The sequence below is a fragment of the Trachinotus anak genome, unplaced genomic scaffold (assembly GCF_046630095.1).
Source record: "Trachinotus anak isolate AG129_WGS33_773 ecotype Australia unplaced genomic scaffold, CSIRO_AGI_Tana_v1 ptg000009l, whole genome shotgun sequence".
Taxonomy (NCBI): Eukaryota; Metazoa; Chordata; class Actinopteri; order Carangiformes; family Carangidae; genus Trachinotus; species Trachinotus anak.
Window position 1 is genome coordinate 454,236 of NW_027273860.1, and position 21,072 is coordinate 475,307.

Consider the following 21,072-nt stretch of genomic DNA (forward strand, 5'->3'; position numbering starts at 1 on the left):
TTATCTATTGATTATTTAAACAGTACTGGTAATGTTTATCATGGCATGTAGCCTACAATTTGTCAATAATTATTTCTTAGACCCAGGATACCTGAAAATGCACCCAGTAGAGCCCAGAACACCGAAGTTTAGCCTACTGAGTCACATCAAAGGCAGCAATAATTACGTGGTAGTAAATAAAGGCTAAAGTTATCAAAGAAATCCCATAAACTCAGGTTTCTGCTCAGTGCTCAAACAGCAGGACAGCAGCAAGCTAGTGACAGAGGGAACCCTAGCGTTTATTATTCCATTATTTTTCCAGATGTTTTAGGATTTTGCCATGGTATGGTTTCAGTATTGGGTATTGAGATATTTATGGCAGGTATCGTATCAAGGTCATAATTTTGGTACTGTGACAACACTAATACTGATACTACCATGAGTTGTGTCCCAGGGGGCCACATCCTCCGGAGGACCTCGTCTTAGAAGCTGTCATAGGCCGACAAGGCTGAACTGAAATGATTTTCTCTTTGTGTCACCAGCTGTTCCCGCCTTTACTGTTGCCTAGCAACCTTGACAAGATATAACTTTTTCTCACAGTAACTGGAGGGTTTCAGGTCCTTGGTTGTACCGTTACTGTTGAACTGAGCTGAAACACAGCACTGACATTGACGGCGTGATCCTCAGACTCTGTCTGTGCAGTTTGATGACAGATTATTACAGCCGGGCTGCAACAGTAGGAAGTGAGACAGACTCTGTCATACACATCATGTCGTAGCAGCTCCTTCAACTGCCCCTGATAAAGTCCATATTACCCTTCCTTACCAGCATGCAGTGAATCTTGGGATAGGCTGGGCCACGAAGGAGCCACCTGTAGGAGCCTTTGAAACAGGACAGTGTAGTTGCACCACTGTGATGTAATTGGGCCTCAAATGCAGCCTCTGAAGGACCCTGAACTGAGACACAGCGAGGATTGCAACTTCCATCCCTTTTTAGAACAATGTTTACACCATATTTTGTTCAGCTAACACAATTAACATTAGCTACATTAGCTATTAGCAGTTCCTGTGTGGATAAACAGACACTATCAGTGTACAACACTGGATGTCTTTAAGGCTGAAGAAACCTGATGATGAAGAGCATCTTTTTCTATGATTTCTAAGCAAATTTCTGATGTTATTCAAGATGACAGGACATAATGTTCCTCTCTGAAAATATACTTCATGCTGAATCTCTTGGAAATAAGATGTCAGATTAATCTCAGTGAGATTGTCGGTGGAGAGGTCAGAGGCAGTTGTGAGGTTCAGTGTATTAACTGTTGAGAGGGACCACGGTTCCCCTCCAGGCCCTCAGGCCACTGACATTGCTGACAGTCGTATCAGTGCTCCACCGCTGGCTCAGATAGATTACATCTGTCAGAACCAGGGGCCTCATGTACATACGTAGCATACGCACAAAAACGTTGCGTACGCCATCTTTCACGCTCACAGTCAGATGTATCAAGAGTGACATGAACATGAGAATTCTCCACGCCAGCTTCCTGTCTGACGTACACACATTTCTAATGGGTTCCGTCAGTTGGCGACACTTGATGAAGTGATAAAGTGAAACTACCAACATTACAGACAGATTCATGAGTCTGTCGGACACATGTCAAAACAACTGCTGCCCACGCTACAGCACAGACACATGGACCTTATTGTAAACAATATCACATCCACATGTGCACTACGCAATTAAATACATGGACATAAACGCACATGCAACAGGATGAAATTCATCACAGTGCAGGTGGTGCAACGGCAGCCAGAGCCAGTTTCCCTGTTATCGGAGCAACTGACTGCGTGCATGCACACACACACACACACACACACACACACAGAAAACATTTTCATTCTGTCAAGTGATGACAGGTGATGACAGGTGGCATTTTGATACATTTACAAGTTAAATAAATTTAAAACCAACTCCTCTGATGCGCACAGAGCATACAGTCTCAAATATCACGTTGTATTTAGAGCATTATTACTCCAGTGGTTTGAGACATCCCAGAGAGGTGCCGTTTTCTTCCTCTTAGCTCTTTCTGACAAGCTCCTGTTTGTCTGTGTGAGTCGTCCTTACGTCAGTAAACTAATGTGTAAAGTTGGAACAGATTTGGATGGTCTCACAGTGCCGGGCTCATTGCTTCATTCCATCTGTGTGTACAGGCCTATTGGAAACGGAGCACTGTGGACATATAGTGTGTTAAATAAACCAAATATTACTGTAAACTGTTTTACTCATTTCAGTCATCAGAACGTGAAAAATGTACAAGAAGAAAACTCCATTCTGCTGTGAGGCAGGTCAGTACGTCACCACATAAACGGCCTCTGCCACTCTCTCCCACCCCGTTTGTTTTCTGTTATTATTGAGGTCAGAGGATGAGATCAGAATAAAATACTTTTGCTGGACCTCTGAAAACAGAACCTCCACCTTCCATTTTTCCACCTGGTTTTGCTATTTTCCTCTTAAACGAGTGGTTAGCATTCAGATCTTGACTCTTGTCAGGTTTATGGGACTGTCCCATGTAGCCTCACAAGGCTTTATTTTAGGCCCTATGTGATTCCACTGGGGTCTGTTTTGGGAAATCACAAAGCTAAGATGTGTATCTCTATTCCTTACCACTGATCCTCTGACACTGCAAAGCTACTGTGAAACTAAATGGAACACAATCTACAGCCTCTTAAGTTACTGTGAACTGTTTATGTGGGAGTCAGACACACAGTCATCCCTGTCTCACCTGCAGCTGGAAAATGAAGCAGCGAGTCTCCTCACTGACACCAGGGAGAGAGGCCACATTTCTCCTGTACTGGCTTCTCTTCACTGGTTACCACTTAAGTATTCGCTGACCTTCAATCTCCCCATACCCCATTCTACATTCAGACCCTCAGATCCTCTCATCAGCTGCTTCTTTCTGTTCCCTGCTCAGAGTCCAAATCTAAAAGTAACAGAGCCTTTTTTCATTGCTGTTCAATTCCTGCAGCTTGAGGTGGACGATCTGACCATCGTATATTGTGGAAGATCTTATTTTGGCATATGATCTTTTTTCAGATGAAGCATACAGATCACCTCATTTAAAGTTTCTATATTCAGATATACAAGTTCAGTCTGTGCTAACCGGACCATGTTAGCTGTTAAACAGCTAGCTGCTAACTGCGGCTGGTGACAACAGTCCTTGCTCTGCTCTGCAGGCTTGGTGATTATGGTGTAGCTCCACATGCACCACTTCTCCACCTGAGCTGAACAAGAACCACTGTCACCAGCTGCAGCCCCAGATGGTGGTGGTACAGTCCTTCGAAATTAAAACACTTAAATGTATCACCTCATAGATAAATAACTGTACTGTCAAAATGAATACTCCATATGAACCAAGCAAAAAGTTGGGTGTGAGACAGTTTGTAAACAGAAGAGAGGATTGTGGGTAAAACATAGACCATTTGCAGCCATTTTCATCTGAAGTCATGCTGAGTGTGGGAAGCCTTGAACACTTTAATGTGTCTGAGTAAATCCTGTGTGAGAATGAAGAGATGGTTGAAATCTTGACTTGTTAACCACGACTGTCCTTTGACCAAACTGATGAATGAGCAGATGAATTTACCAGGATCCACAAAAAGATACAAAAAAAGATGTTCACGATGTTGAAGCTAAGACACTGGAAACACTGTGAGTTAATGTGAAGTCTAGCAAACATGAAGTTTGCAATGAACATAAAAGTCAATGTTAGTGCTACTAAAGTTGTCAGATGACAGATCAATCCACTGGCTCTTGCAATTATTAAACATTAACTAACGTGATATGGTTTCATGGTGAACCTGCATCAATGATAGAGTAATAACAGTGGAACATGTGCATCACTGCTGACTTAACCTTTCATTGCCTTATTTGTTGTGAAATGAATTCACATTATTCTACTCATTTCTGATGGGTTTTACATTGTGAGGTGATTTTAAACGACAGAGTGCGGAAGCAAGTGACTACAAACAATTAAGTTTTGATTTCAGCCAGAGTTCAGGATAACAGTACCATCGCTGTCAGAGCAAAACCATACCCTGATATATGTTAAAACAAGGCTCCCTAAAGGTATTTAGTTAAGTTAGCAATAAGAAGAGGCACTGGTTTTGCTCAGAAGATTTGTCACCGGGATCACAGTGGAACAATGTTATCCTTTCACTGACACAATGTGAGCGTCCAACACTGAGCATGATATCAGAGAAAAATGTCAAAGGGATTCTACCCAAATAATTTTCACATGATTTTTTGACCAGATCATTAAAGCCCTACCTGCAGCCATCTGAAGGCAGCATGATACAGATGTTGATACATCTGCACTCAGAGCACAGTGACATTACTATGGCTGTGCCCGGCTCAGAATTTTGTCAGTCGTATCGATATTATTTGCATCGTTCAATGCAAAGATTTGACTTTCCATTTCTGCAGAGCTGAGGGTATTGTAGTGGCTAACAAAATGAGTCTCAGTGCCCTGCCTCGACCCGGCCTGGCAATGAGCCCAGTGATGTGATTGGCTGAGGGTGAATATATTAATTACCACACCCTCTGATTTATAATCACCTTCAACCAGCTGTTTTGCTCTTTGCTTTGCTGCACCTAAACGCCTACTCAGTCCATGAGACCAAGACCTGCCACTTTGAGCGGTTGTTGTTGTAATCATGCCTGCATGATTACAATTAGCCCCTGAGTGTCATGGCCACTTTCTACTGTCTAATTGTCCAGATAGTATTGGTAAAATAGTTTTGAAGCTATAATCCATGAAAGGTTTTTCATTTATAAAGAAATGTCTTCACAGAAAGAAGAGGAGGAGCCATGTCTCTGAGGAGGAGCAGCTGTCCTGCTGTGCTCTGTGTCAGGACGTCCTGAAGGATCCAGTCTCTACCAGCTGTGGACACTGGCTCTGTAGACAGTGCTTCACCTCATACTGGGACCAGTCTGGTTCTTCAAGAGACTCCTCCTGTCCCCAGTGTAGAAAAAGACCCAGAACAAGACCTGGACTGCAGACAGCCAGTCAGACCAGCACTGTACAAGGTGAGACCAGAGATACATCCATTTCTTTTTGTTAAAGTTTCTAAATCCAGGATAGAATTTTGATTTAGTTGTTGACTCATGACTGAGTATCTCTTCTCTTTCAGCAGATAGTGGTCTGCAGGAGGTTTTAGATCAACATAAGATCAGTCTGAGGAGCAGATGTGAACATGTGACTGAAGGAACTGATGGAACAGGAAGTGGAACCCTCCTCAACAGGATCTACACTGAGCTCTACATCACAGAGGGACAGAGTGAAGAGGTTAATACCCAACATGAGGTGAGGCAGCTGGAGACAGCTTCCAAGATGAAGACCCTCCATGACGCTCCAATCAAGTGTCAGGACATCTTTAAAGCCTTACCTGACCAACAGAGACACATCAGAGTGGTTCTGACCAACGGCGTCGCTGGAGTTGGAAAAACCTTCTCAGTGCAGAAGTTCAGTCTGGACTGGGCAGAGGGCTCGGAGAACCAAGATGTCAGTCTGCTGGTTCTGCTTTCGTTCAGGGAGCTGAACCTGATCAGAGAGCAGCAGCACAGTCTTCTCAGGCTGCTCCATGTTTTCCATCCAACATTACAGAAGGTCACAGCAGAGCAGCTGGCTGTCTGTAAAGTTCTGTTCATCTTGGACGGCCTGGATGAAAGCAGACTTTCACTGGATTTCACCAACAGGGAGGTTGTGTCTGATGTCACACAGACGTCATCAGTCAACCTGCTGCTGACAAACCTCATCCAGGGGAACCTGCTTCCCTCGGCTCTGGTCTGGATCACTTCCAGACCTGCAGCAGCCAATCAGATCCCTCCTACATGTGTTGACAGGGTAACAGAGGTACGAGGCTTCACTGACACCCAGAAGGAGGAGTACTTCAGGAGGAGATCCAGTGATGAAGAGCTGTCCAACAGAATCATCTCACACATCAAGACGTCCAGGAGCCTCCACATCATGTGTCAAGTCCCAGTCTTCTGCTGGATCACTGCTACAGTTCTGGAGCACATGTTGACTACAGAGCAGAGAGGAGAGCTGCCCCAGACCCTGACTGACCTGTACTCACAACTCCTGCTGGTTCAGACAAAGAGGAAGAAGCTCAAGTATGATGAGGGACATGAGACGAGTCCACAGGAGCTGATGGAGGCTGACAGGGAAGTTCTTCTGAAGCTGGGGAGGCTGGCGTTTGAACATCTGGAGAAAGGAAACATCATGTTCTACCAAGAAGACCTGGAGCAGTGTGGTCTGGATGTCACAGAGGCCTCGGTGTACTCAGGACTCTGTACTGAGATCTTCAAAAGAGAGAGTGTGATCTTCCAGAAAACAGTCTACTGCTTTGTTCATCTGAGTGTTCAGGAGTTTCTGGCTGCAGTCTACATGTTCCACTGTTACACCAACAGGAATGCAGAGGTCCTGGAGAATTTTCTAAAAGATAGAGATGACGATGATGATGATGATGATGATGATGATGATGATGATGATGATGATGATGATGATGATTCATTCATTGATCATGACGATGACAGGGACACTGACCTTTACTCACCCATCGATGTCTTCCTGAGGGCAGTCATGGAGAAATCTCTTGAAAGTAAAAATGGTCACCTGGACCTGTTTGTTCGCTTCCTTCATGGCCTCTCTCTGGAGTCCAACCAGAGACTCTTAGGAGGTCTGCTGGGTCAGAGAGAGACCAGTTCAGAAACCATCCAGAGGAGATGGACATGTGTGATATCTCTCCTGACAGAAGCATCAACATCTTCCACTGTCTGATGGAGATGAAGGATCACTCAGTTCATCAGGAGATCCAAGAGTTCCTGAAGTCAGAGACCAGATCAAAGAAGAGACTCTCTGTGATCCACTGCTCAGCTCTGGCCTACATGCTGCAGATGTCAGAGGAGGTTCTGGATGAGTTGGACCTGAAGAAGTACAAGACAACAGAGGAGGGACGACAGAGACTGATCCCAGCTGTGAGGAACTGCAGGAAGGCTCGGTGAGTACTGATGTAGTCTCGGTGGGTCAGCCGGGTACTTAGGTGTATGTTTCTTTTGGCTTTAAGGTAACTGACACTCCTTTACAACTTGGGTGGATTTCTCATGAGCAGTAATGCCAGAGCCCTGTGGTGATGAGGGAGCTGAGTGTAAATGTGAAGCTCTTGATTTAGCAGTTGTCCTATGTTTAACTCTTCACCTATAGTCATGAACTTTGGGCAGCGTTCCTTTGACAGGTGGCCTGGACTCTTTCACATGATACTTCATCAGTTGAGGTCTTTTAGGGATCTGATAAAGACCTCAGGGATCATCCAGAGCACATTATCATATATGGCCTCAAAAGAATTCCAGATCTACTGTACATTGAAACAAACTTCCTTGCAGTGCTTATATGCTCATTCACTTCACTTTTCAGATGCAGAGTCTATGTCCAGTTTTATATTCAGTCTATGGTTGGGGCAGAGACTGAACTTTCAAATTAAAATGCTTACATATATCACCTCTTAAATAATAGCACCGTGTAAATGAATACTCTATATGAACTAAGCAAAATTATTTCTTTGACACAATTTGTAAACAGCAGACAACATTGTGGGTGAAGAGCAGCAGCAAACAGACAAATATCTGAAAGAATTGTCAATGATACGAGCAACTTCCAGTCAGGACTTTCAGAATAAAACCAGAACAGAAACAGGATGCAGATCATGATTCAGATTGTGGATCCTTACCAGAAGATCACCAACCCCTAGCTACGCATTCCTTCCCCTGAGAGTGCCTCAACCTGGATTTACTATCACCTTCTATGCAGTTTAGTTCCAAGAACTCACTCCCTAAGCAGGGGAGAACAATGGGAACAAAGGCAGAACCTGTGATACTGGCTACACCTTCAATTCCAATGGAAAAACCTATACAAAAAACTATTTGTGACAGATTGAGAAAGGGGGTGGGTAATGGTAAGCAAATGGAATAAAGCAGATTCTGTAAATCTTGACCTTTGTCAAACAACCCCTCAAGATGGCCCCTTTTCTGAAGCTACAGAGATGTTTGGAGTGCTGCTAACCAGTCTACTTGATCCACTACACATTAATTCAACATTTTTATGTACCACCATCAGTACAATTTCAATACAGATTGACTCTATAAATGTATGTGTTAATATTGTTTCTGTTTATATAAACAGCAGTTAAATGAAAATTCCATGCCACTTCCAGACTTTTATGCAGGTTAGTATCTAGGATTTCTTGGATCTGCCCCATTGATCATTGCATATGATATCATCTGTATTCATAGACTTTCTGCCTGTGAACTGTCAGACATCCACTGTAACACTGTGGCCTCAGCTTTGAAGTCAGACCCATCCCACCTAAGATGGCTTGACCTGAGTAACAATTATCTGGAAAATTCAGGAGTGATGCAGCTTTCTGGTGGACTGAGGAGTCCTCACTGCAGACTGGAGACTCTGAGGTCAGTAAACGTTTTTTTTTTTTAGATTACTTTTAATCTGAAAAGGTTTATTTTGTATTTTTAAATGAGCAGCAAGGATTCTCTAAAATACATCTGATGTAATATTTGTCTTGTAATTACAGACTTGCTAGCTGTGAAATGACATCGATCAGCTGTTCTTTTCTGGTCTCAGCTCTGAAGTCCAACCCCTCCCATCTGAGAGAACTGGACCTGAGTTACAACAAGCTGCGGGATTCAGGAGTGAAGGATCTGTGTGGTTTTCTGGAGAGTCCAGACTGTAGACTGGAGACTCTGAGGTATCAATATCATATTTTGAGGAATATCATTAGTTCTCTCATTGGAATAGTGTCATGACTTAACCACATGAAAGCTCAGTGACTTCCCATGTTGTAACCACAAGTTCACAAGTTCCATTTGTAAGCAGTGTTGGTTCCTGCACAGTTAACTTTCATAACATTCATTTTGTGTCTTACCATGGAAAGCCCCTCCTGCATTACCTCATCAGAAGCACAAATAGCATTATGCTGGCTTGCCCTGGTGACGACTTTGTCATATATGAGGTTGATTAAGGGTCAGTTGTCATTCAAAAGCCTCTTCTCTCTCCTCACAGAAGCCTTTAGACAACTGTGCTGTCAGTTGTGAAACTAAACTGTCCACCAATTTGAGTTCAGTCACCATGCTCTTGGTTCCCAGTCATACAGTTGCACAATAGCTCACAAACAGTAGCAATACTGATCAACGACTAGTCTTGGTACAAAGTAATAATACTTTCACCTTAGGAATCCTCAGAAATGTTTCTTGACACAAAAGAGTGGTAATGGTCTTTGCTAATAAAGGTAGCACTAGCAAAACCACTGGGTAGCAATACTCTGTAACAGATAGCGTTGGCAATACCTTCACAACAGTTAGCAATAACTCCTGAAAACTAGCCTTGCATTTCACCTCTATGCTAGTGGGGAAAATAGCAATATTTTCCCCCATACTCTGCTGGGGCCTCATGTACAAATCCTTGCTTAGAATTCATACTGAAACATGTTGTACACATGAAGCTAAAAAGCAGGATTCAACACACATTTGAAATTGAGCGCACATGTTCAAACACCAGGGTGGAGCCTCTCTGCCCCAAATTTAATATGCAAATGAGTCTAAATTCCTCGACTACCCCTCTCTTCAGAACCAGGAAAACTAAACTAAGCACAAAAAGTAAGGAAATTTGTGTTCGGTAGATTATTTCTTTGTTGTAACAATGCTTCTTGGCAATAAATCGTATACCGTTGGAAAGTCTGTTTATTTCCCTTTTAAATGGTGCCACATTTGTAAGGAACGTGCATTTGTGGGATGAGCAGCAGAGCTGAGTATGTGGGTTGTTGGTGTTGTTTGGTGGATTGGATGATTGAAGTCTGAAGAAACAAGACCTATTGGCCATTTAACAATTTATTCATTTTACAAGCAGGAGCCTCAGTAGCGTGTGGAAGAACCACACACAGCCACAACAGCCTGGCACCTCCTCCTCATGCTAGTCACCAGCCTGGTCACACACTGCTGTGGGATGGCATCCCATTCTCCAACCAGCATTTGTCACAAGTCAGCCAACGTGGTTGTGTTGGTCACTCTGGCACAAACAGCACGCCCAAGCTGATCCCACAAGTGTTCAGTGGGGTTGAGGTCAGGACTGCTGGCAGGCCATTCCACTCTCCCAAATTCTGGAGGTAGTCTCTGATAAACCCCACTCTGTGGGGGCGAGCATTGTCATCTTGGAGGACAGAGTTTGGTCCCAGACTGTGGAGATATGGGATTGCCACTGGTTGCAGAATTTCATCTTGATATCTCTCTGCATTGAGATTGCCTCTAAAGCCTTGTTTTTCCAGTGAGGGAGATGCTGCCCTACACCATCACACTGCCTCCACCAAAAGATGTTACTCTATTGGTGCAGCAATCACCAAACCATTCTCCGCGTCTTCTCCACACTTTGGCCTGATAGTGAAGGGCAGTCATGGCAGGCCTCCTGGCAGCCCTATGAGACCAAAGATTGGCTGCGTGCAGTCTGTTCTGGATTGTCTGGGCAGAGAGCTGTCGGGCATATCGTCCTGGAAACCTTGGCTGCAAATCTGTAGAAGACTGCCTACAGTTCCTAAGTGCTGACAAGATGAGAAAACAGTCTTCTTGGGGTGCCTTCTTCTTGGGCCCATGCTCACCTGGGGGTACCATAGGCTCAAAACAAGAGTCAATAGCAACAGCAAAAAAAAGCTGTTTGGCATCGTATGAGAACTTTATAAACCTGCTCTCTTAATCATATGATTCTATGTCATCTAATAAATCCAAAGCTGCCATTGTTATGAATTGCATCCTTTTGCATATGTTTTTGTGTGCATGTATTTAATTGCATAGGCTACATGTGGATGTGCTACTGTTTACAGTGAGGTCCATGTGCCTTGTGTCTGTGCTGTAGAGTGAGCAGTAGTTGTTTTGACGTGTGTCTGACATAAACCAGTCTCTAATGTCAGTAGTTTCGTTACCTGAGAATGTTGCCCATTGACTGATCTGAACACATTAGAAATGTGCATATGTCAGACAGGAAGCTGGCATGGAGGAGCGCAAATTCATTGGTGGCTCATAGAGCCACAATCGGCACATTTATGGAAATAATTGAAATAATATCTATTTGTTTGTCCATTATTCAGGTTGATGAAGTGCAGTTTGTCAGAGATCAGCTGTTCTTCTCTGGTCTCAGCTCTGAAGTCCAACCCCTCCCATCTGAGAGAACTGGACCTGAGAGGAAACTACAACCTGCAGGATTCAGACCTGAAGGATCTGTGTGGTTTTCTGCAGAGTCCAGACTGTAGACTGAAGACTCTGAGGTCAGTACTGTGTTAAAGTCTTTATCAGCTGTTTCTAACAGCTGAAGAGCCCATGTGACTTACTGAATGCAGTTAGCATTCAGTAACTATTGTCTTATGAGCTGGATGTGTGAGAGGAGGCTGGAGCATTTTGTAAGTTCAATGCTGTGACCAACAGTACAGTAATTCATTAATTACAGGTTTTAGTGCCTCATTCATCAGCATCTTAGATGCCCACTGACTGGTAACATCAGTAGGTGTGTAATGGAGACACGTGAATTAAAAAATAAAATAGATGTAAACACCTACATGAGGAGTTTTTTTTTACACATCCAAGTTGTGGCCTCTCTCGTATCAGGCCCCAGGGAGCTGGTTCAACTTCTCTTAAAAAAATCACTTCTATTTTGCACAAAACTGCAACAGAAATGCAGCTAATGACGAGATGATGACAGTTAACTGTGGTGTTTGTGTTTCTTCCCTCAGGCTGGATGACAGAGAAGACAGACCTTCATCTGACAGACACAAAGAACGTGAGTATTGACTCATTTCTGGCGAAAAGGTGCAAAGAGTGATTTTTGTCACTTGACAGAAATATACTGTACATCATTAGATGTGGGTTCAAACTTTGGCTACATCCACACTACTAGATTTCCTTTTTAAAATGCATCTCTTCTGCTACATTTCCACCTCCCATCCACACTACTCCAGAGTTTTCGAGCCTTGAAAACAGAGACTTTCAGAAATGCAGCTGGACCCGTTTTAGTTTGAAAACTCAGGGGTTGTGTTGTAGAGAGGACAAGCAAAAACAGAGACCTTTGGAAACAATGACGTAGTAGACACACCCAGTCGCTCCCTGATTAGCTCTCATCAGCCTCTGCTACCAGCAGTGAAAACATGAATAACAAGTGTTACTGACCTTGTTGTTTTCACTAGCAGCTGTTGAAATCATTGAAATCCTGCATGTTAACGCTACAACTGTCTTTACTTTCCTCATTCATAGTATTTTCTGCAACTAATCAGCTGAGTAGACCTGAGGGAGGACAATCGGCCTCCTGTTTACCGGCTCGTGCATGCCCAGTGTCTGTGAACGGTCACACGTGTGAGTTTTAAGGCCTGGTAGTATGGACGCAGATGGTTTCTGATACGAAGCTAAAACACTTGTCTGGACAAAGATCGTTTTCATTTTAAAATGCTGTTTTAAAATAAAAATGTAGTAGAGTGGATGTAGCCTTGACTCTTGACCCTGTGAAGGGGCTGGAGGTCATGATGCACTGATCCAATACCGATGTTTATTTAAGGGGCTATCTGTAAGTTCTGCTATTGCTAGCTAATGTTAGCATTAGCAGCTGCTTACTCACCAGTCTAGAAGAAACATTTTGAGTTTAGCATCAAACTTCATCCTTTACTCATCAACATCGGTCTCCAGACGTGGAGATACACACCAATGTTAACTCTTGTCTCTATCACGTCTCTAGCTGAAGTTAGCATGCTAACCAGCTAGCTCCAGCCTGTCTCATCACATCTGGATGTAGTCTCCAGTCTGTCCTGAAAATGTAGCTGCTCAGAGGACGTTTTATAACCTTTGGTCCTATAAACACAACAATGGCTGAAGCTCCTCCATCATCAATCACCTCCACCTGCTGCAGAGAAAACTTAGAAATAGGCCCTTCTGTAATTCTCACTCTGCAGAAGAGACAGGGATCATTCTTTTATGTGCAAGGCTTGACTTAAACAATGCTTTTCTAATATTGTAAAACACAATCTATCACATAAATACCTATCAATAGATGAATGAATTGTTTTTCATTCTGTAGTAGTAGAACTTGTTGGCGTAACAAACCTGAAATACCTTTTAACCTCTGATAAAAGCAGGCTTTTATCATGGAACCCTGAATCTGTGGTTTGATGGTAACACTGTTCAGAACATGATTTGGATCTGTGTGCCTTCTTCTCCTCGTCTGATGACTCATCACCCACCAGGTCCGTCCACATCTAACACAAACTTCAATGTGTGTGAGGACAACAGAGAGGAGGGTGTGTTGAGAGAGTACAAGCTGCGTCCTGAGGATCCAGGGAGGTTGAAGCAGGCCCTGGCTGGGCCATGTGAGGTAGAGTGATAACATACCTCGGATTTTTCACTTACTTGTTACTGTGTTTGTTAATCTGTCAGTGATCAGACTTTCTCAGGCTGCATCAACACTAACATGTTTTCATTTTAAAACCAAAATAACCCACATCCAGACGAGCACTTTAGCCCTGCATCAGAAATAATCTCCATCCACACTAACAAGCCTGAAAATGCATGTCACATGACCATATATGGCCAGTTTAAACAGGAAGCAGATCTACTCTGCAGTTGGTTGCTCAGTTAAAGAAAATACAATGATTGTGGAACGGCAATGGTGAAAAGTAACACCAGAGATTTCTTAGCTTCATAAAAAATAGAATTTAGCTGCAGAACAGCTTCAAAGACAACAAGGTCAGTCGCACTATAATTCATTATCCATGTTGTTTCACCGCTGGTAGTCCAGGCTGATTGTTTTCTTCCAGGAAAGGGTCATGTGATGTGAGTATTAGTGTGGATGTGGCTTCAGTACCTTCTTCAGTGTTTAATGTGTCTTTACCCATTATATGGATCACTCCCTTCTCCTCCCTGCTCCTTCATCATTTCTACCTCCTCATCTATGAGACCATGAGCTGCTGTTTAACGTAGACCCTCAGGTTTTACTTCTGCAACAGTATTTCACTGCAAATCTGACTTTTAAAGGGCAACTGTTAATCTAGTCATTTTTGACCAGGGATGATGGAGTGATGAGTAAACAGCAGTAAGGATCTGTACATGACAGTGACACTTGGGTGGTTTCTGCTCCTACCTCATATTCTGTTACTAATTTTGTGTCTTGGTCAATTTCAGGGCTTCAGTCCTGAACTGCTGACTGAGTCTGGAAACACGTCATACAGGTAACCAAATCATAAGATCCCCAACAATTCAACCTTCATCCTTGTCAACTTTTTTCAGCACTCAGTCTTTCATTGAAAGTTGAACTCTTGTCAGTACATTTACATTGGCTCATTGGTCAGAGTGTTTCCTCCACAGAGACTCAGTGAGGTGGATCAGTTTCAGCTTCAGGTCAGTAGAGACTCGGTGTCAGGACTCAGTTCTACATCTGTTTAATCAGTGAAGGAGATCAGGTGAAGAAATGACCTGAGAGTCAGAGTCAGAGCTGGTCAGACATGTGAGGGGGTTAGAGGAGTGAGCAGAGGAGGAGCTCTCTGAGGAGAGGAGTCTTCAGGAGCTGGTTCCTCCATCAGGAACCACAGACCAGAACAGTCTGGACTGAGACTGTCTGTGTGCAGGATGCTGATGACAGACCACATTCATTAGAGGAGCACAGTGGAGGAGAAGGAGCATCAGACTGAAGGACTGAGCTCAGACCCAGAGTCTCTCTGAAGGCAGCATCAGAGACTGGATCTGGTTCAGGGTCAGGGGGAGGTCCAGACCAGATTGGCTGCTGCTTCTGGACCATCTGTCAGGGTTTCACTGTGAGTGACGGGAGGTCTGTCAGAAGAGGTGAGAGGAGAACCAGGACCTGGACCAAGAGCTGGGTGGAGGACTGAGTCATGTAAGACCTGATTTTCCTGATGTTGTATAGAACCAGGACCTGGAGACAGATACAACATGGTCAGAGGAGAGCTGGTCCTCAAACATGGGTCCAGGTTTCTCATGACCTTGGCTTAGGTCAGAGATGAAGAGGGGATTTTGATGTTGATATCATGGAGGAGAGACTGATGACTAAGAGTTCAGTCTTGAAGGTGGCGTTCCTTCATCCATGAGGATATGTCAGAGACAGAGTGAGGTTGTCTGGAGGGACTGACAGGTATAGCTGGGTGTCATCAGCATAGCAGTGAAGAGTGGATAAGTGGACTCAAGGAGGTGGTGGTTATAGCAGAGATGAGTGGTCCCAGGACTGATCCTTGGGGCACTGCAGTTGGGATGGGATGGGTTAAGGATGTTGGTCCTTGCCATGACAGAATGAAGGAGCACCCAGTGACATAGGATTCAAACCAAGAAAGGGCTTTTCCCATGATCCCATGTTGGAGAGTTTGGATAACAGGATGCAGTGGTTCACTGCATCAAAGGCTGCTGAGAGTCCAGCAGGATAATTACTGTCAGTACCTTTCAGAAAGTAAATAACTTCCAAAAAGTCCCCCAGCACACACCTTCCCTCACCTGTCTGACTTGACGGGGCGTGTGTCTGATCATTTCTGAAACAACTCAACATTCACAGGCACTCTTCTTTATTGCTTCTTACCAGGAAAATATGCAGGACGGTTTCTATGTGTGTTTTCATAGAGCCGCACAGACTCTGGAGTCAGCCTGTCCTTCTGTCAGCATTGCTGAGGACGCACTTGTCTTGTTTGGATCAACTTTATTGGAGTTATAACTGCATGAACACAAGCGGAGGTTTTCCCTCAGTGTGAGCTGCATGGCCAGTCAGCTGATCAGTACAGTGTGATCAGAGTGATGCATGTTTTGGCTGATTATAGTGTGTAGTGTGAGGTAACACAATGTACAAGATGAATAAACATCCACATGGTTTCTGGAGGTCGAGTAACACACAGGCTGAGAGCGTGCTGTAACAAACTCCTCTGTGTCCTGCAGGTTCAGGTGTCCTGGTCCAGGTGGGTTCCAGTGTACTTTAACTGGACTGGTGTTTGTAATGGATCAGGGGGCGGAGCTGCTCTACAGGACTGTCCAATGGGATGAGAGCCTCCTCCAATCAGCTGGCAAGACGCCAGCAGGGCCACTGTTCGATATCCAGTGTCCTGAGGATGCTGTGTGTGAGCTCCACCTCCCACACTGTGAAACAAAGGATGGTGAGCAAACCACTGTGCTTTGTTAGAGCAGTGATGGCATTCATGGCATTTTGGAGCTGGTTTGTGTTGAGACCTACGGTGTGGATTACATTAGAGCTCAAACGAGTGATGGGTTACTGGGTTAATCAATCAACAGAAAATAATTGGCAACAATTTCGATAAGTGATCAATCACTGAAGTTCCTTTTCAAGCAAAAGCACCAAAACTATTCTTGCTGTTCTTTGTCTCATTATATAACACACTAAATATCTATTTTAGGATTTTGACTGTTGGTTGGACAAAGGTTGGATAAGATTTTATTGATACTATTGATATTATTGATTCTCAACAGTACTATATTTTATCAATTCCCTTAAAGATTCCTAATTTAAGAAAGCAGGCCTGCACAGGGGTTCAGCATCAATATGAATCAGTAGGAAAAGGCCTGTATGTGACCTGCATGTGACTCAGGTTGTCTTAGTCAAAGGGAAGAATCTTCTAAGGCGTTGCAGGTTGCAAAACACAAAGTAGTCAGTGCTGGAAACACAATTCCTCACTGGCTTCCCATCCACCAACACTGACAGTTGTGTGTGGTGACTTTCTGACCTGAGAACAGTTTAATTCTTCAGTGACCAGAAGTGTCCTAGATATAGAATAATCACTGTCACTGTAACGAGGCTGTCCTCATTAAAACCGATGTTGGATGTCTCTGTGTTTTCACAGCTCTGGTCTGTGAAGACCTGCTGTCTGTTGTCCACATCGCCCATGATGCAACGAGCTTCCTCAAACCACTGAAGATCACAGACACTCATGTGATTGTCAGAGTCCCTCATCTCTCTCTCTTTGGCCTGGTCTGGGGTAAGACGAGGGAGATGTTAGGGAGGATTTGGAACCACTGGAAGCAAATTAGAAGCCAGGTTTTGCTGTTCCTCCGACCACTGAACCCCAAAACACTGAGACAAAACCTCAACGTGCTTCTCCTGCCAAGCAACGTCCCGCTGGAGGAGGTAAAGGTTTCTGAAACGTTACAGCTTCACTCTCTGATCTGAACTGAAAACAGGGTCAAACTGTTTCATTGGCTTTTTCAGGGGTTTATTAACTTGCAGAGTCACCCCGACAAAACTAAACATGATTTAATTTGCACTGTTTGACTCTTTTACATAGTGCTGATACACATCCAGAGACCAGGTGTGTTTTTCACCTGATAGATATTTCTACCAGCTGCACACCTCCCATGAAGATGCACAATGATGTCAACAATGTAAATAAACCTCCTTCAAACAGTGTCTGTCATAAGACATACACAGTCACTGATGCCCCTGTCTGCAGGTAGCTAACAGGTAGCCAGGTAGCTAACACTTGCTATCCAGCTGTGTGCAGATGTCAACACAAACTGATCAACAGTGAGAAGATTTCAGGTTCTGCTCATTATTGAACCAGACGTCTGTGTTGTTCAGTAGCTGTAAACCATAACTAGTGAGTGTGTTGAGAACACAGGACGGTGGCGGCCCTGTGGTCGGTCCTGAGGCGTCTCTGAACCTGCACTGTAGAGACACTGCCTAATGACCAGTTGATCAGCTGATGAGCAGATGATCAGCTACAGCTGTTTTGATAACTGGTTGCTGAACATGAGCGCGATCTGGTCCCAGTGTCTGAGCTGGAACCACGCGCTGCATCATTATCACGTGACAGTAAAGTGAATTTCTGTGGACGGTTGGTCGTCTTTGAATTGAGCTGTTTGTGACGGGCATCTACTCTGATGGTTTAGGGAGTGATTATTGATTGATTAATTCATGATTATAGAGAAAAGATTCAGCTTGTTAGTCAGTAACATAGATACCAGCTGTACTGGTGACTTGTTATCTACAAATATGATGATGTAAAACTGGTCATGTATGAGTCGGGCTCTGCTGAGGATGAACCTTCAAATTAAAGTGTTCTGATCGTTCCTCAGGTGAGAGCAAAACACGAGACTCAGTGTACATCGAGACGCCGTCCTGTTGTGACCTCATCAAAGACCAGAGGTACAGCGTCAGCTGTCCGGAGGCCTATAAGGTGCAGCCTCAGGTGAGTGCTCCAGGCACAGTTCAGCAACGTGCTGGCACAGTTCATGAATAGATACTGACTGGAGCCGCTGTTTTTTAGAATAAAGAGTTTCACCTGGATTTTGGGCCAAACTACCACCCGACATTTGAGATCCGCCTGCCCACCAGCACAGAGGAGGCCACTATAACGGTGCAGGACCAGAGGAGGGGCAAGGTGTGGGAGCATGTCATTGACCTGACTGGTAAAGTCCTCGTCCACCTGCAGCATCACTCCACCCGATCTCAGAATAAAGCGGAGGAGAACAGAGCGGTGGTTGTTGATTGATCACTCAGATCATCTTCAGTCTTTGTTCTACAGTCCAACTTTAATGGATCTCACTGGCCACAGAGCTCCAGGGTCCGTGCATGTGTATATCTAATGACACCACCATGATGGCGTTTTCTACCAATTATTCCACGAAAGAGTTTGTTCTTCTTGTTTTCATTAGAAATCAGTCATCAATGACTGTGTGTGTTAGTACATCCACTGACTGTGGTGAGAAAAGGTTTTAGAGGCTGAGAAGCAACTCTCTCTCTCTCTGTCTGTCTCTCTGTCTCTCTCTCTCTCTCTCTCTCTCTGTCTGTCTCTCTCTCTCTCTCTCTCTGTCTGTCTGTCTCTCTCTCTCTCTCTGTCTCTCTCTCTCTGTCTCTCTGTCTCTGTCTTTCTGTCTCTCTCTGTCTCGGTCTCTGTCTGTCTCTCTCTGTCTCTCTCTCTCTCTCTCTCTGTCTGTCTCTCTCTCTCGTTCTCTCTCTCCCTCTGTCTCTGTCTCTCTCTCTCTCTCTCTCTGTCTCCTCCATGTTTCACCGACACTAAACATGTTGTGTCTCCACATGAACTGTCCCCATCGTGCTGACTGCAGGTTATTGAATGAGTCTTTTTTCTGCTTGTTCTTCAGATTCAGTTCAAAGTAAAGAAAATCTACTGGAGCCTCAGAGTCTCTCACCAGAGAAGATGTTGGACTCGGTTCGGCCACAGTTTGTTGAGTCGGTGTCTGAACCCGTTCTAAACCAGCTGCTGGATAAACTCTTGCAGCAGGGCGTCATAAATGATGAAGAAATGGAGTCTGTTTGTGAAGGAACCAGGTCTCACAGGGCTCGACATGTGATTGATATGGTGAGAAAGAAAGGACGACAAGCCAGTTCATCCCTGATTGATCACATCTGGGAGTTGGACCCGGGCCTGTCCAGAACCCTTCACTTGAGATCCAGATTAACATCTTGATCTGGAACCAGGATCTGAAAATCCTCAGTGACTTGTTTTGTGTTTTCAGTAACACTGAAAAAACCTTCACTTACTTCCTGGGAACCACCTGGTCTTAGTCCAGACTTGTTAAACGTTTGAAAGTCCATGTGGTTGAGGACTAGAGAAGACTGTGGTGCTGGAGGATTAACAAACGCACTGACTTCACTGAGCGCTGAGGGTTGTGGAGGGGGGTCCACTTCCTGTCGAGCCTCTGCTCCACTTGCTTCAGTGACTCACTGCGGTCTCTCATCAGCATCATCAGTCTGTCTTCTGGGTTTTATACTTTTTTATTTTTGTATGTTTTAAGCTTTAGACTTTACCCTCAGAATGTAAATAATAACATCGTCAAATTGATGCAACATTTTCTACGGTTTAAAATGACGGTGAAATTGGCACTGAAATTTAGGGTTGGTGGGATCAACCACCTGAATTTCCCTTGGTTAATCTTTCTGGAACAATTTCCTTTTATTTTGATATATATATAAGAACATCCAACCCCAACAAACACAGAATTTTTAACAAACACAGAAAGTCAATAAACATCATTCTCCAAACTCAAATTAATTTCACTGCTGGATGATGTTTGTACTGTAATAATGGTGTAATGTCGCTGCATGTATGAACCATGTTTTTTTATTTATCAGTTTCAGAGCTGGCTCTGTGCTTGTTTGTGTGTTCAGGATCTTATTGATCTGGAGATTAATCTTCTGACTATTCAAAGATCCTCTGATGAAGATCAGGTATTTCACATTGTTAACATTCATATGATGTTATTATGTAATAAAGACATTGCAAGACAGTTAGCATTAGCACAACCACTAACACTGTGTCAGCCACTGCCAGTTACAAGCTAACGAACAACATAAACAAATAAAAGATGCTAACTACGCTAACGGTTCTGATCCGTCTGCTAGTCTCTGATTCTGGTCTCAACAGACTCCTCATCTGAGTCTGGGTCTGACTGAGGCTCCAACATGAGGCTGAGTCTCTGATGTTTCCTCCTCTAACATCTTCATCCTCTCTGCTCTTTCACCTGGACACCTGGAGCCAGCAGGTGGTGGGCGGAGCTTAAGGCCTGATCCAGGTTTCTCATTCAGGAAGTCAGTAGGTGAGCTTCAGGCCAGTTTTTATGTGAGAACAATTTTTATAAATTACAAGTTTATTCTGATTATGTCTGTATCTTTTGATCTTGCTCTATGTTATTATTAATATTTCTGTTATCTGTGTCTTTACTGCTGCTGCTGTTGTGCCTTTAACTAAAATGTGTACAACTCTTCAGGTTGTTTTCAGTGTGCTGCATAAAAGCACGACACAAAACAGAAACACAAACTCAGCCAGTACTAATTTCTCATTGTGTTTACTGGTTTCTGTCTGAGGATGATGATGATGATGATGATGATGATGACCCCTTTGCTTTCTCCTGTTTTGTCCTCTGTTTGTGTAAATAATAAATAAGAATAAAGAATCAATTTGTTTCACATCTTTAAAGTGACTTTCAGCTGAACCTCAGTTTGAGAAAAATAAGGGATGTGAGCGCTGTCACAGAACACAGACAAAG

The 21,072-nt window shown here is 43.8% G+C and overlaps 2 protein-coding genes across 5 annotated transcripts; both read left to right on the plus strand.

Moving 5' to 3' along the window:
• Positions 1-1,946: 1,946 nt before the first annotated feature.
• Positions 1,947-6,961, plus strand: LOC139624882 (protein NLRC3-like). 2 transcript variants are annotated; one of them, XM_071484253.1, is made up of 2 exons: positions 1,947-5,058; positions 5,166-6,961. In XM_071484253.1, exons 1-2 carry the CDS (start codon positions 4,785-4,787, stop codon positions 6,809-6,811), a joined length of 1,920 nt encoding a protein of 639 aa, XP_071340354.1. In that variant the 5' UTR covers positions 1,947-4,784; the 3' UTR covers positions 6,812-6,961. The 2 variants fall into 2 exon arrangements, with proteins under 2 accessions (XP_071340354.1, XP_071340353.1); XM_071484252.1 differs by having other exon boundaries at positions 1,948-5,058; positions 5,163-6,961.
• LOC139624893 (ribonuclease inhibitor-like) lies at positions 6,901-20,983 on the plus strand. 3 transcript variants are annotated; one of them, XM_071484285.1, is made up of 6 exons: positions 6,901-7,031; positions 8,436-8,493; positions 8,616-8,789; positions 11,175-11,351; positions 11,814-11,860; positions 13,311-14,162. In XM_071484285.1, exons 2-6 carry the CDS (start codon positions 8,441-8,443, stop codon positions 13,445-13,447), a joined length of 588 nt encoding a protein of 195 aa, XP_071340386.1. In that variant the 5' UTR covers positions 6,901-7,031; positions 8,436-8,440; the 3' UTR covers positions 13,448-14,162. The 3 variants fall into 3 exon arrangements, with proteins under 3 accessions (XP_071340386.1, XP_071340384.1, XP_071340385.1); XM_071484283.1 differs by lacking the exons at positions 6,901-7,031; positions 8,436-8,493; positions 8,616-8,789; positions 11,175-11,351; positions 11,814-11,860 and adding exons at positions 15,994-16,208; positions 16,911-17,200; positions 18,147-18,254; positions 18,333-18,474; positions 19,168-20,983 and having other exon boundaries at positions 13,447-14,291; XM_071484284.1 differs by lacking the exons at positions 6,901-7,031; positions 8,436-8,493; positions 8,616-8,789; positions 11,175-11,351; positions 11,814-11,860 and adding exons at positions 15,994-16,208; positions 18,142-18,254; positions 18,333-18,474; positions 19,168-20,983 and having other exon boundaries at positions 13,447-14,291.
• Positions 20,984-21,072: the final 89 nt, after the last annotated feature.